The sequence below is a fragment of the Scardinius erythrophthalmus genome, assembly GCF_964197995.2.
Source record: "Scardinius erythrophthalmus genome assembly, chromosome: 20".
NCBI lineage: Eukaryota > Metazoa > Chordata > Actinopteri > Cypriniformes > Leuciscidae > Scardinius > Scardinius erythrophthalmus.
This window is the reverse complement of record NC_138240.1, coordinates 17619315-17635959: the sequence shown is the minus strand read 5'-3', so window position 1 is coordinate 17635959 and position 16645 is coordinate 17619315. Positions and strand designations below refer to the sequence as shown.

The 16645-nt window shown below is 39.7% G+C and overlaps 1 protein-coding gene across 3 annotated transcripts in view; it reads left to right on the top strand.

The window, feature by feature from the left end:
• Nucleotides 1-16645, top strand: part of aopep (aminopeptidase O (putative)) — an 87039-nt gene that overhangs the window by 69541 nt on the left and 853 nt on the right. For all 3 annotated transcript variants that reach the window (XM_081349680.1, XM_081349678.1, XM_081349679.1), the window contains 3 exons: nt 936-1052; nt 10426-10512; nt 10799-10954. In XM_081349680.1, the coding sequence (XP_081205806.1) occupies nt 936-1052; nt 10426-10512; nt 10799-10939 (345 nt within the window). In that variant the 3' untranslated portion in view covers nt 10940-10954. The remainder of the gene's footprint in view (nt 1-935; nt 1053-10425; nt 10513-10798; nt 10955-16645) is intronic.

Genomic DNA, 16645 nt, shown 5'->3' with positions numbered 1-16645 from the left:
TTGAACTATATACACATATATGGACCCCACTGTATATGTTAGCTGAGATGTCATGCCCATTCAAACCAAGAGACGTATATCACAACTGTTCAATGTTTTCAACCATATAATGTTTATTTTATGTTTATGACATTTAAATACAGATAAATACTAGCAAAAACATTTAAAGTTTGTAAAATATGCACTGATGTCTATGGAAGCGGCAATAATCCATTCAAATATAATTTGAGGGCGTGTTTTATTGATATCCGACATTCTACACATTGCATAGTTAACTATAAAGTTACTCTAATCTTAGAGTATTGTTGGTACAAAAGGAATATGGCCCCAAAGTTGTCATCCTCTGGTGGATTTCTTAGTTTTGTAGCTAAAATCACACAGCCTTGGCGATTCGTGCAGAACCATCGTTTTTTCGTTGGGGGAATCCGTCCTAAATATGAAAAAAAATAATTTTTATCCTTCTGTTAAAATTATTTTACTAATCGACTGAACTCTACTGTACGTTGAAGGCAATTGAGGACGTTAGGTTTGCAGGACTTCAAAGAACAGGCTCTGATTCACAAAAAGCATTGCACAATGCTGAGATAAGCTGCAGTTCGCCTTGCAGTGTCAGTTCTTATATGCTTTAAATTTTTTTTTTTCTATAAGCAACAAAATAAGTGGAAGACTAAATTGATGCAGGATTTATATATGCAGTTGCAGGCCTAATATTCTGGAATAGAGACTGGAATAAATGTGTTAATGTATTTTCTCGCTCCGATAATTCAAAAGAATAATCGGATATGATGACATGCAGGAATTACAGTGAAAGCTAAAGTAAAGTTTTATTATATTATGACAATAAAGTGGTGCCCCCTAAAAAATGCTAGGCGCATGACGCCCCTGTATGATAGCTATATGAAATTATTCACAACCCTTTTGTTTTTCTGTTTCAGTTGAGTCCAGAGCAGCTTGTGCTTCTTTTGGAGTTTCTTCTAGAGGAACCAAAGCTGAGTCTGTCAACGCTAAGACTCCTTCAGACTACTTATAACCTACAGGCTCAGGATGCTGAGGTAATCAACACTCCTACGTATATTTACACCATACACTCTTGCATTTCACTGGTTACTTTGCCTCCAGACCTGCTCCCAGCATCAGCACTGCTTATCCATCAGTATATTTATCTTGATGATACCACAAAACAGTCAACAGTCTCAATAATTACATTGAATTCTAGGTTTAGACAAGATTAAAAACATCTGTTTTATGGCTTCAGTGCATTCATAATGTATCATATTAGTGTCTTAGTAGTTCATAGCTTTCTTTTCAAAGTTAAAATAGTTTCTTCTCTGCCAGTTTAATATGCAGAGATTAACCATTTTTCTGAGTCTGAAGGTTCAAGAGGACTATTTGAAAAAAAAAAAACAATCATTAGTTTTCATTTTATTGAACGGTAAAAGTGTTTTTAATACCTTCTTTCTTTTGCCGTTTCCTCTCCACACCTTTTCAAATATTGACTAGAGGCAGGCTGAACTCGTTTGTCACGTCTCCACCAACACCTCTTATGTTCACAGCTGAAAAACCAAACCGATCCATCAGTCTTATCATTTTCTGTTGTTCTCCTTCTTGAGTTTGTATACCCCGTAACACTAATACTGCTGACATTTACTCTTCTACCACAGTGAATAAGTTGCTTGCATTTATTTGTAAGTAATCTCATCATTCTGTTTAAGATAGAGAGGTTTCGAAAATATCATGTCTACTTGAATTCCCTGAAACGTCCTCTCGCTTGGCCGTATCAGACAAACGCAAGTGAAGCTATCTGATTTCTCCCAGATTATGGGGAGTGTTCTTCTTAAGACTAACAGGGGTTTCGGGCCGTGCTCCTGCTCTCTTTGAGAAGCGCACGCTAGCCAAACGCTAACCTCTGTGGTATTTGCCTCCTGATTCAATTACTGTCCCGGCAGCCAATTAGGCCACGTTGTGATACTTACTCAATTCAGAGGAGGCTAGCTTCTGTTTGGGAGCAAAATTTGGCAGGCCGGCAGTGACCTACCACAACGTTCTTTTGAAACGAAGCACTATTTGGCAGCACGAATGATGTAAGATAATACGAAATGTGACCACAGTAAGTCCCAGACTACCACAGTTAGTTTCAAACCGAGGCGCAATGGGAGGTTTTCATCAAGACCTTCCAGGAAAAACAAAAGGCCCTCTAAAAATAAATCAGGTTATTACTACCACGTGCCCCTCCCTCCGTCCCACCCGCTCACTGGCTTCTTTTCTCTGCTGCTTCTCCCAGGCTCCGACGGTCATCTTTTCTTTCAGACAGATTTAATTCTCCTGCCCGCTATAGACATTTTTTGACCATTCTGAAACACCGTCACCATTTAGCCTCCTTTTTTTCCTTTCATGAATTGCTGCTGACACATAATTTTCATGTTTTAAAATAGACGTGAATCCTTATTAGCTGTGCATAATTATTAGCTCTGCCTGTAGATCGCTTTAAGGTCACAATAAAAATGAGAGGTGTGGTCGGCGCCACTCAGTCTATGTGGGTCACGACTGGGCGTTGTTCTCACATAAGAAATGAATCACTGGATGTATCATAATTAGTGGTACTTGCAAAGGCAAGCATGGCCATTAATATTGCTCAAACTAAGGGTTAGGGATTTAAACAAACCCCTAACCCTGAGTATTAAACTCGTCATGACTCGTTTACAGACGTGTATTATGCCTCAGATTGTGTGGCTTGTTGAAGAGAGGTGTGCTATTTACTTTTGTAAAGCGATCAGTCTTTTAATTTTCACCTGGTGCACAGTTAAAATGGGTGGAAACATCCTGTAGACTTATGATGATGGAGGGTTCTGAGCCATACCTAAAGACCAGAATATCATTAAGAACTGGGGCTTGGGATCTTTTGACTGGACCTGTAAGCAACCATCTAACAAACAGCCAGTGTAGCCTGGCAACTACGTTCAACATTATGGGCCTTATCTTACACCCGGCGCAATGCAGCGCCAAGCCCGACGCAAGTGTTTTTTGCTAGTTTCAGTCCGACGCACTTATCATTTTCACGTCCTGCGCCACGTTGTTTAAATAGCAAATGCATTTGCGCCCATTTGTGCGCCCATGGGCGTGCTGGTCTGAAAACAAGGTGTGTTCTGCCGCATTGTTGGCACGTTGCTATTTTTAGGCAACGGAAATAGACTGCACCATTGACCAACTGAAACCTGGTCTAAAGTCAATGACGCATTATAAATTTTTTTGTTATTTAAAGAGCATGTTAGTAATGTGCACTCTGCTTATTAAACACACAGGGACGCACGTAGCCTACAGCAGCACACAAACATGCCAAATATAAAAAATAAAAGGATTACAATGTAAAAGATTATTATTGTGTACATAAAGATAAGGTGGAATCCGGCTTGTCCCGTAGATGATCTGCTTGCGCACTTTTATCTCGCACAAGCAGTTCTGTTTGTGCTCTGGAGACGTGTTCAGTCTTTCCACTATCAAATTCCGTCATGAAAATAGCGAATCTGCCATGGAAGGAGTGCAACTGGCATTTAAAGGGAATGGGAGACTCTGATTGGTTTAACGCACGTAAATTTCAAAACACACCCATTACTCATTAAGAGAATAGGGACAACCCTTTTAGACCATTTTTCCCATCATTAAAATTAGCAAAAGTGGATTCAGACACGCCCTAAGTGAACTTGCACCCTGCGCTTCATGCGCTTAGATCGTTATAATATAGGGCCCTATATCATTCTGGCAGTTTTGCAAACATTTAGTAAGGAACCACCTAGCAATGCCCTCACAATCAGTCAGTACCTAACAACCGCATAGTAACGCTCTAAAACAACTCAGAACAGCTTACCAACTGCGTAGTGATGCCCTGGCAAGCACTACAGAATCTTATGTGGTCATTTTGCACAGACAAGCACCACTTGTTGTTTTGTTTGCTTTGGATTTTCTTGAAAAAAATTTAACAGTTCAGTTTTTGTGTTTTAAAAGTTTAGTGTAAAATAGTATATAATCCATCTGAAACTAACATTTGTGTGTGTGTGTGTGTGTGTGTGTGTGTACCTGGTGTTTCTTATGTTATGGGGACCAAATATCCCCACACAGATAGTTATATCAGTAATTATTGACCTTGTGGGGACTTTTTTTTTAAGGTCCCCATGAGGAAAACAGCTTCTAAACCATACAAAACGAAGTTTTTGAAAATGTAAAAATGCAGAAAGTTTTCTGGTATGGGTAGGGTTAGGGTTAGGGGCTAGAATATATAGTTTGTACAGTATAAAAGCCATTGGTCACACTTTAGATTAGGGTCCAATTCTCAATAACTACGACTTTTGCCTCAATAAAATCCTAATTACTGCTTATTATGGTTTATAAGGGACTTGCTAAGTTAAGATATTGAGTAGGATTAAGAGATGTAGAATATGGTCATGCAGAATAAGGCATTAATATGTGCTTTATAAGTACTAATAAACAGCCAATATCCTAGTAATAGGCATGCTAATAAGCAACTAGATCATAGTGAGAATTGGACCCTAAACTAAAGTGTTACCAAGTCATTATGTCTACGGAAAGTCCCCTTAAAATATGAAAACCCAACATGCGCATGTGTGTGTTGGAAGATATTTTGTTTATACTTGAATTATAAAGGAATAAGGAAACTATGATTCATTTAGAAGAATACTCGAGGGTCAAATTTAGGACGCGGTTTAAGTTAATCCGCCTTCAGTACAGCCTCCATTCCATTACACAATATCGTACTTCAGAACCCTGCGTAGGAGTTTCTGAGGTGTTTGAACAGTATTTGGGATGGATTCCGCTTAGATTAGGCATGCCAATCAGGAGAGAATAGCACCTCTCAGTCCTCGGCGTGTGATGTGTGCCGTGTATTTCGTGCGAGCACAGGCAAAAGCAAGAGGACTAAGCGTTGTGGTATGCTGTTTCATGTGAGGACTCGTGTGCGTGTGTATATTGCGCGCGAGTGCGAATACCATCTGTTGGTCAGGCACACAGAACGCATTGTATCACAGCGACTCTCAAAACCCGGTCACAAAGTTCACACGGACAACCGGCCAGGAAGAGAGCGATTGATAAAAGGCATATCAGAAGTTTTCATAGTTCTGCTCTGTAATAGTATGTGTGTTCCTAGAAAAAAAAAAATCACATGAATCGCAACATGCTGCTTGATGAGAGGTTAGATGACACCCGTTCCATTTGAAAAGCATTTTATTGGAATCCAAAAAGCATGAAACAGTGACGGCATAAAACAAGAATCTTTTTCATTCTCTGTGTGAACATTTTTACATAGAAATCATGATTCATCAGTAGGTTTGCACTTAATTTATGGATACAATAGTTGGCTTTAGAAACCTGGAATGTTGTTAAGCCCCCAAAAATATATATTTTGATTAATATTTTTATTATAAAAAATCGGTAACACTTTAGTTTAGGGTCCAACCTAAAATCCTACCCAAAAAACTTAACAACTACCTTAATAACTATTAATAAGCAGTAAATTAGGAGTTTATTGAGGCAAAAGTTGTAGTTAATAGTTAGTTAATAGCGATTTAACTAACTAAAAGTGAATTGGACCCTAAATTAAAGTGTGACCAAAAAATCTGATAACTAGTAACCCCATAAAATAAATAACATACAATAATTCAAACCATTCAAAAGTTTGGGGTCGGTAAGATTTTTGAAAGAAGTCTCACATGCTCAAGACTGCATTTATTTTATCAAAATATAGTAAAAACAGTAATATTGTGAAATAGTATTACAATTTAAAATAATTGTTTTCTGTGATGCAAAGTTGAATTTTCAGCATCATTACTCCAGTTTTCAGTGTCACATGATTATTCAGAAATCATTCTAATATGCTGATTTGGTGCTCAAGAAACATTTATTATTATCGTCTACATTTTTGCGTTTTGCAAAAATGTACTGTAGGTAGAGGTACGTTTTTCCAACGAGCCTGTGTTCAATTTTTTGGAAACCGTGTTTGTGAACAAGTACTTACAAGTGATTCTGAAAACGGCACACTTGGTTTTCCTCAAATATCTTGCTTTTCGTATATGAGAGCTCCTCTTTAGAGAGCGCAAGGATGCGTTTGCACCTGTACAGGCGCAGAAAGGCTGTTAAATGGTGATTTGAGCATGTATTATGTTCACTGTGGGGGCGTGCTTTCTTTTTAGAATAATCCTTTTTCCTCAACATTAGAATGAGAATAATGTGTATGCACCTGGGAAATTTTGCGTGGGAACTTTTTCCGTACTCAATAATTAATGACTGAGACCCAATGACTGTAACACGTTTCACTACATTAAAACTACAAGAAAGCACAATCATCATTAACCAAATAACTTAAAACGCACAGTAATTAAACTCGCAGATCAAACAGGGACTTCTGGGATGATCTCTTCCCAGGGTGACGTGACCCACGTCATTTAAAGGTTGCGCTCTTGACGTATTATGAAATATTGCGTCACTGGTGATAAATGACCGGAGGCTTTTGTCTGGTTATGATGGAGCCTCTGTAGTCCCGCCATCTGCTGTATCAGGAAGTTCTTGTAAGGCTGGCATATCTTTATATCAATCTCAGTGTGTGCATAATGTCACCATGTGTCCAACATGGCTTAACCTACGCATTTTAAAAGGCACCTTTTGGTTATATTAGCATGTGACCGTTTGGAAATAAGCTTAATTATGCATGGTTACGGGTTTACGTGCATGTGTGTCGCTGTGCCCTCCTCTGTGCCCCGTTTAGACCCGGTCCGGCAGCTGCAGAGGGGATCAGAGTTGAGCTGCATTCCTGGGGAGACCCCTGAGGCAGGACAGCTGCAGTGTGTGTGTGTCTCTCTCTCTCTCTCCCTCTCTCTCTCGAGATGCAGTAATTACACGGGACATTCCACAATTTATTACTGCAAGCAAACGTGTACATGCACACAGAAACGCTCCCACAGATGCAGTGTAATCACTGATGCCCATGGCATGTTACTTTAGTCCGCTGTGGACACACAGAGGTCAGCCAATAGTGATCAGACATACTGACCTCACTTTAAAGGAACAGTGCACCCACAAATGGATGAATGTTATCATCTACTCACCCTGAAATTCCTACGATTATGTTCTACACAAAAAGTGATATCTTACAGAATGTCCGGGTCGCTCTTTTACGTATAATTTCTGCAGTAATTTATACATACTTCCCTGCTACACAGAATGCAAAAAGCAGCAGAACAATTGAACAATACCTGGATGATGTACCGCATCTGTTGAAGTTCTGAAGTGCGCAGCTAGTCAACACTTTGCTATCCCACGAGGCCACTGGCTCTAAGATGACAGATATCTATAATTAAATATATACTGTATATACGTCTGTGTTGCACGTCACCACGTAGGCTCACTATTGGGTGACGCTGGTCATGTGTGATACGTGGTGACGTGAAACACAGACGCGCTACGCTTAAACACTACGTAAAAAGACTCAAGGTCCAGAGAGAAGGAAATGAAAAGTGGAATAAAGTCGTTATTTTTGTTTGTTTTTGCGCACAAAAAGTATTCTCGTCACTTTATAAACTTAAAATTGAGCCACTGGAGTCACTTAGACTATATTAACAATGTCTTTAATACATTTTCTGGGCCAGCAAGTTAAGGTGTCCATAAGCCTGCAGGAGTGAGCCAGCTCTCAGATTTCATCAAAAATATCTTAATTTGTGTTCCGAAGATGAACGAAAGTCTTACGGGGTTGGAACAACATGAGGGTGAGTCATTACTGACAGAATTTTCATTTTTGGGAGAACTAACCCTTTAACACATTCTAACTTTCCAAATATTTGCTTGGTTGCTTTTCCATATTTGATTCAAAGAGCAAAGTCACTCGCATCATCATAAATCAGGCCAGTCGATTGGTGAAAACTAACATTACCAGTCACAAACATTTTGTTCCTCATTAATTCAATTTGCTGGCTTACCAACGGGAATAAGTTGCCACATAGATTTCTGATCTATAAATATGCTGCCACAGATTTCATATGGGTCCCTGCAATGTGCTGTATCTTTTTATTGTATGTGCTTGTTATAATGTAATATGTCAGGTTTTATCTTCTCGCTAAAGCACCTTTGTTATGTGCATATAGCACTTGGCGAGTGTAAATTTTGTAAAAGTGTTAATTTTGTGAAACAGACTGAACAGTGGATACTGAAATCATGTCTGTGCAAACTTTTTCATGAACTACATTTGATTAAAAAAATGCATGACACAACATCTGACACATGAAAGAGAAAGAACAAAACAAGAAACAACAGCGATCAGCTGAAATGATAACTCTTGCAGGCAGGTGAAGACAGAGGAGACTGCGGAAACCTTATTCCTCGTAATTGCACTGTGACATTTGAACATTCTGCTTAAATAGACGGTGATCTGTGACCGGAAGGCTCTTTGCAGTGCCGCTGCTTCCTGTTGTTTTCCTGAGTCACTTCACACCTCGTCTTTAAGCAAACATTCTCACACACTTGTACACACACTCACACAATCTAACTTCATTAATCATTAAACTGCCTGCCACCTTCAGGCCCCGCAAACTCCCGGCTATTCAGCTTCAATTAAACCCCTGCTGCGTGTGGGGGAGCGAAAGCCTTTGCTTAAGATCACTAACATGCTTATTATGATGCAGAACTATCATGTCCATCCTCTGAATCAGCAGATTCACTTAAGCAAAATTGAAAGCATTTGAGGCATAATGTTAGTTACCACAAAAAAAAATTCAACTCGTCTTTCCTCAAATTTGGCTTACAGTCAGGAGTTACAATGGAGGTGAATGGGGCCAATGCATAAACCTTAAAGTACTCAATAGTTTAGACACACAACGCAACCGTGTTAACTTTAAGTAAAAGCTTCTGCCAAGATGTTAGTGTGAAAGAAATCACTTTACCTTTTTTTTTTTTTTTTGTTAAAAAAACCCCTCAAACAACTAAAAATTAATGATTTAAACAACTTGATGCATTTTAATAAATTAATTGAAGTGCTTTTATAAAATTATACGGTTCAGATCTCTGTTTTATAAAGTAAAAATTTTTGCATCATTCACATTGTAAGTGCCTCACTAGCTTCGTTTCCATTACCCTTCAAATTGCGCAAATTGAAATTGCGAATGGAAAAAACAGCCAATGGAAACACGTCAACTTCGCAAAAACTACCATATATCCCAGAAAAGTTTTTATGCTCACATGAGGTGTTTTTTCAAGCAATCCGAAAAAGGAATACTTCGCAAACCTGCAATGGAAAGTTATTTCGCATTTACAGGTCACCTGGCATAACGTAAAAGTCAAAAATTCTTTAAAGACGGCGCGGTATGTTTGGATACGAAGACGAGACAGTTCTTTATTAAACTTTATTCAAGAATTACAGGAATACTGGATTCTAAACAAAAAAGAAATGCCACAATTTATCCGTTGCCATGTTTAGAATGACTTATCGTGAGAGGAAAAAAATATGTTTTAGTCGCATAACATCGGTTAATGGTTTTTATTGACATTTAGAAAATATCGCAAAAAATTTGCGCAAATCTGTAATGGAAACCAGGCTACTGTAACTTTCTTTTTTTTTAAACAAGAAAACAAGTAACTTATCTTTTTTTGCGGTACACTCTTAAAAATAAGGGTTCTTTATTGGATTTGATGTTTGCATGAAGAACCTTTAACATCCATGGAACCTTTCCATTACACAAACGGTTCTTTATAGTGGAAAAGGTTCTTTAGACTATTCAAATATTCTTCACACATGACCACGCTGTCATGGTTCTTTTAAGAACTGACCACTGAAAGGTTCTTTGGGGAACCAAAGATGAATCTTCCAAGGCATCACTGTGAAAAACACTTTTTGGACCCTTTATATTTAAGAGTGCACATTATTCCAATGTCATACTGAAAATGGAATATTCCTTTAAATACGGTCACTCCTAAAAACTGATGAGTGTGCCAGTGGTACAAATGTGTAATGAGATCCCCCTGGAGTGTATGAGGTCAGGCTTTGGGCCGTGCTCAGCGCTGCTGTTGTTAGGTCACTGTGAGGAAAGAGTTGAATGACAGCAAAGAACCAGAACGGGAATGAGAACGAGGGAGAGACAGAGCCAGTCTGTGATCTCTCCGCTCTGTTGCGCTAACACAGCCTCCATTTATACGCGAAAGAGAGAGAGAGAGAGAACATCAAGCGTAAACACAGCACACACCTCCACTGACACACGCTTGCTTCAACATAAAACACACTGATAACAAAACCACAGAGTCATGCGCTTTCCCAGATTTCCCCATATGCGTGTGATTCTTACAGATGGTGACGTCCTGTGAGCTCAGTGTTATTACAGAGCTGTTGGACTGCTTTCATCTTGTTTAATCACTTTCTATCTGTCTCTTTCTTATTAGGTGAAACATCGCTGGTGTGAACTTGCGGTCAAGCATAAACACACAGCGGCATACCGAGACGTTGAGCTCTTTCTGATCCATGACCAGGTATATGAGTGCTTCTCTAGCGCTTTGTTCCCAAACTTAATGAGCTGTCTTTATGGCCAGTCTTTTAAGGCATGCTCATATTTTTTCTGTAAAATGGGAAATTGATTATAAAATTTACTTATAAATGTATATTATGATATTTCAGTCAAGATGCTGCCTTGGAAGGGAGCTGCCTGTGTAGGTAGTAGGCAGTAAGGGAGCTCACTAGGTTTAGGAACAGAGTTTAGATCTCTTTCCCTCATAAAGAACACTTCTTGATTCTAGTGTGTGTGTCTGTGTGTACTAGGCCATGGGTGTGTATTTGTACGGTGAGTTGATGGTCCAGGAAGATGCCCGGCAGCAAGCATTAGCACGCCGTTGTCTATCCTTCATTAAAGATGACATGGACCAATCAGCACGCAGCGTTGTGGAGGAAATGATCCTCTGAATTCAGACAAATCAGGTAAGAGTGTCACGTCCCCTTTGACCCTGACTGTAGTTTGAAGTCAAAAACGATTTACAGTTTAAATCAGCTCATTCTGGAAAAAAAAAGGTTCCACAATCAGCTCATGAACCGTCAATGTCCCATTACTTGGACGCGTTTAACCAAAAAAAAAATCGCATATTATGTAAGAGCTGCTTTGAAAAAAAAGTCACTCAGATGCAGAAGTCCTAAAAAAAGCCCTTTTGTTTTTACTCCCAACATTATTAAAGATCCACTCCCAGTGTCCTGGCCACATTCACATTCTTCCAGAAGCTCCCGCCTGCCTCATCTGCACTTTTCCAGGAAGCCTGTCGAGATCTGTTTGTATTATGATGAATTCGGAATGTGCTCCTCAAACAATTCCCAAGCACCAGAAAAGAAACGGGTCAGCAGCTTTTTTATCCAGGGCTTTAGGCGAGAGGTGGATCCCTGTGCCCTTAACTGCATGAAATTCCTGCCTCCACAAGGGAGGGATTCCCTGGGTCCACATAATTTGTTGCTTCCTTAAAAGCTGTGAAGGACTGATATATTGCGGTAACCATGAACGGAAGAAAGAGTAATTGTCTGGCTTTGAAGCCGCCTATCTCAACATCACGCTAAGGTATTATTGTTTAACCGAGCAGCACAGGCCGCTGCCCAGCCAATGGGAAAGAGACAACTTATGGGCCCTGAGATAAATCCATTAGTCGTCTCGCTCCAGAGTTTTTGGTGAAGCTGTGGTGCTTTTAATCTGCCGACAAGACAGTTTTATTTGTTTGAGGACTCGGAGGAGACGGGCAGCTTTTCCAAGACGTTGTGGTTTATGTCACTTGATTTGGATGAATCACGCCGGTCAAAACGATCATTCTGCAATTTGTGCATCGCTAATGCAGCATTTTGATTCTGTTTGTCTTCAGAGGTCAGCGTCTAGCCGCTGTCAATAAATCTTCGGTACACACACTGGGCGCCTGCCTTGCTCGGACGTGCCCTGAAATGTGCTAAACTCTGATAGCAGGTTACACCTGTTGTTTTGAAGCGCGCTAAACAAAAAGCACCCCTGAATAATGGGTGTTGCGCTTAGATACGTTTTTGGGTGAATGGTGTGTCACTCGTCTAATCATTTATGAAAAAAATACTTTTCTATGATGAGAATATTTTTATGGGATATAAATTTAAAAAATGTGATAAAACTGTCCTGATATGATAATGAGGAAAACAATAGTTAAGTAGTTTGATATAATATTTTATTAATATTTGAATAAAACTTTGAAAAGTCAGCCAACATGGATATAACTGTAAATTTTCATAGAGAGGATATCCAATAATCTGAACTTTTTATTACCAGGGCAGTTGAAGTATTAAAATGGCTAAAACTAAAACATAAACTAAAGCTTAATAGAAATATAAAAAAAATGAATAAAAATGACAAAAGCACATAACAAAATTGCTTAAATTAAAATGAAACCCTAAAATATAAAAAAAATTCAAAACCTTTTTTGAAAATAGTGAAAATATATTTTAAGATGTACACTCACATGTGCATATTTAGCTGCATTGCATATGTGACCCTGGATCACAAAACCAGTCACAAGTCGCACGGGTATATTTTTGGCTATAGCCAACAATACATTGTATGGGTCAAAATGATCGATTTTTCTTTTATGCCAAAAATCATTAGGATATTAAGTAAAGATCATGTTCCATGAAGATATTTTGTAAATTTCCTACCTTAAATATATAAAACATTTATTTTTGTGAGTGAATGCAGCACAATCGCCAATAGAAATTGACAACTTTAAAGGCGATTTTCTCAATGTTTCGATTTTTTTGCACCCTCAGATTCCAGATTTTCAAATAGTTGTATCTCGGCCAAATATTGTCCTATCCTAACAAACCATGCATCATTGGCTTATTTATTCAGCTTTCAGATGATGTATAAACCTCAATTTAAAAAAATTACCCTTGTGACTGTGACTGTCCAGGGTCACATATTTTAAACTGGATTTTAAATAATCTCTTTATCATATACACTCGTACACATCATTGGTTATTTTCTTTCTTCGGCTGCGTTTGAAAGCTGATGTCAAAAAACATCCAGAGAGATGTTCCCTCATTTCTAGATGTGAAAAGCAGGCCTTGTTTAAGACTCAGCAGAAACAGTAAAAATATCCCACAAGTGTAAGAGAACTCTTGAGAAATGTGTCGGGCTGAAATCAGAAAGTTGGAGGCCTGTGAAATGCGTCTTGATGGGGATAATGAGGGACATATCGGCGGCCCAGCCAAGCGTGCTCAATCGCAGGAGAGCAAGAGGATCTGCAGGTTTTGCCTTTCATGTTGCTGGCTGTGTGGGTTCCTGGCGTGCTGATTTGTGACTTAAGATAAAAATCACATTGCCAGGGATTACCACACAACCGCCGCTCGGACGGCTGCTATGGCAACCGGAGGCACCGTCTTCACGCAGCTCCAGAAAATAGAAATAAAAGACGACGTGGCTTTTCTCTGTGGGCCTCCGACAGGATGACAAGAAAATGCAGAGGAGGAACGACGGCGTGGGTGAACGAGTGTCGAGGAGAGACTCTCAGAGCAGGTGCAGAGCTTAGCTGATTGGTGAACAGTGATTGAACTCTTTGTTCACAGTGGCTAAGTTCTGCACCTGATGAGAGGATGACAGACAGACGGAGAGAGACCTCAGGGAACGGCTTTTCCCCTCTTTTCTTCAACCCAATGCAGATGTGAAGTGCTAAAAGTGTAATTATTATGCATTCACGAGAAACGGAAGACAACTTGTAAGAGAGAAAGTCGGTGGAGGGTGTCTGTAGTTTAATTTGTATTAGAAGACTTTCTTCTCAGCAGTCTTTACCAATGAGGTCTATAACTCCTAGAGAAAGCCTTCTGTTAGCATTTCGCCGATCAGTTGTCGAGTGGCTAATCGCTCGATAAAATTACATCATGGCTAGGGATATTCCTTTAGACAGAAAGTCAACAAATAATCTCCTACTGTTGAAAAGTTTGAGGTCAGTAATGCTACTATCAGACTTACAGTATAGCATGCTATCACATAGTACGTTAAGGCCGTGTGTCCACCAAAGCGTTTTTTTCACGCGGCTGGCGTGTTTTTTCAGTTGTTTTCAATGGGAGCGCCGCGTTTTTAAAACGCCATGAGCGTAACGAGGCGCTGAGCGTCTTTTTCACGCTTTTTACAGGTCGCTGAGAGTTGAAGAATGTTCAACTTTGGGTAAAACGCAGCGCTCATCACTGTCACTTTTTACCCAGCCGTCCAATCACAGTGGAGGAGGGGCGGGACAAATACCACACCGACCAACTGTCACAACATTCTTTCTGTACAACGACATCAACCAGCAGAGCTAACCGAACAAAATGGATGAAAAAATTTTTTTTAGAATGAAACAAATTATCTGCGAACCCAGTTACAAGTAAACTATGCTGTGGATATTCTGTATAATAGCAACGAAACGTCTCAACTGAAAAAACGCTGTGCTGCCAAAACGCTTTCAAGCACCCAGAGCTAGGCATTTTCAGCAGAGCGTCTAGCGTTTTCAGCTGGCAAAAAAAAACGCTTTGGTGGACACACGGCCTAAGGGCTATTTCCTCAACGTTGCACCTCTAAACTTATCCTCTTAAAGCACTGCAGCTAAAATATTAAAAAATAATAAACCAAATCGACTTGCCATTAGTGATTAGTTGGTGGTTGGGCGACTAGTCAACCATCCTGTTCATCATCCCTATTCATGATGACAACACTTCTGGTTCAGTGATGCTAACAGAACAAAGCCTTTCACCAGCTACTTTTAAGAGCTCTCCATAACAAATCAGGAAAGAGAAAGATGCTGTTTTAGCCTAGCAGGCCATGCTAAATCCCAAAGTACTGGGTCCATGTACAGTGAATTTCGCAAATTCACTGACGCAAATTTCGCCAGAATTGTAGGCGCGCCACACGATTTTTGTAACCGCATGTACTTTGTACGAGGTCGCATATGTGCATTGAATTTGTTTTGCACTAACCAGTTGTTCCACAAGGTACTGTGAAGGTTTTACTTCACAGTAAAAAATAAAACTAGAAAGACGGAACAACAACAACAAAATATCAGAGACCGCAACAACAAACAAAGATGAAACTTTCTAGAGCACACATGTTGACCGGCTATGTTCGCGCACGCTATCAAATGGAGTACACTTTGAAGGGCTACCCATTCGACTGTACGCATGCGCTAGCGTACGTGTAAAAAACAACGGTGTATACTTTGGGCTTAACAAGCCTAAAAAAACAAAAGCCCAAAAAACTTTGACACCTTGTTTTCATAACCTGATATTTTCCAGTATACAGTTTTTTCAGATCTCTCCCATCAGACTGAGAATTCATCTATCATTGTGCAAATGCTCTTTGAGGGTTTGTGGAGTAAAACTTTACCGTAGCGGTGCAGTACGACGCGGTTGCCTTCGTAATGAGCTGATTGTGAGATCCCTTCCAAAACGAGCATAACAAACTCTTGCCGAGAGCGCTCGGGTTGGCATGACAGATGAAGATTGAGTCTGAGATGGTGGAGATGGCTGTAATGAGGGCTGAAGAGAAACAGACTGAGCTAATGGAGCCCACAGTGAGATGAGGAGCCCAGGAGTTATTGTCTTCCTCCTCCTCCTCCTTTCTCTTCTCCATAGGCTCAAGCGTCTTATAGAGTCACTATGTACTTCTGTGCGAAAAACAAAATGATTTTGCTCTCTCCTACTGCTGGGCCACAAAATCCAAATGTAATCCAGAGGAATTCTGGGAAATGTGGACAGGAGGAATGGAGCAAGACCCGGCCACACAGACCAAAACATCTGCATCTCTGGACTGTAAAAACAGCTCCACTTTTAGCTTTGATGGGTGAAATATGAAAGACAGCAATTGAGACAGGAAGCTGTGCTTAAAAGGACCTCAGCAGATTGAGTTAGCGGACCACGGCCAGCATGCCGTCTTCTAAAGTCATGACAGATGTACGAGTTAAATATGAAGCTGAGGAGAAGCTGGCCATAAATGACTATATTTAGAAAGTGTTTAAAGATGCATTACCATCCAAGGCTAGTAAAAATGGAATTAGTTGCACGGGCCGTATTTAAAATGTCATTAGGAGATATTTTGTGGGAAATGAAGTGCTAAGCACCTTCAGCTGAAGCGTATTATCCCATATCTGATCCTTCCATCAGCGTGAGTCATATGTGAGCGTGTGCGAGAGATAGATGGACTTGGCCTCCCGTGCCTACTGAGCTGATTACAGTACTGTAGAAACACTGGCTCAGTTCAGCAGGAACAGGAGTCTGGTCCACAGACAACTATCCACACACATGTATCTCACTGCATTTTAACTGTGCCAACCTTGGGAGACGCATTAGAGTTGTTATTGTGAACTAAAATTGAAACTACTGACTAAATACTACATAGTAAAATTACTTGAATGCCATTTGGGGCTATTCCCCCAAAACTATTTTAAATAGCATTTTAGTCATTCTTTTATTGAGAAATATTTGTATTTTTAAAACCCATTTAAAATAAACTACTGAAAAGGTAGAACGTTTATTATAAATGGTAAAAAAACTAAAGTGTTTGGTCACACTTTAGGGTCCAATTCTCAATATTAACTAACTATTAACTACGACTTTTGCCTCAATAAACTAATTACTGCTTATTAATAG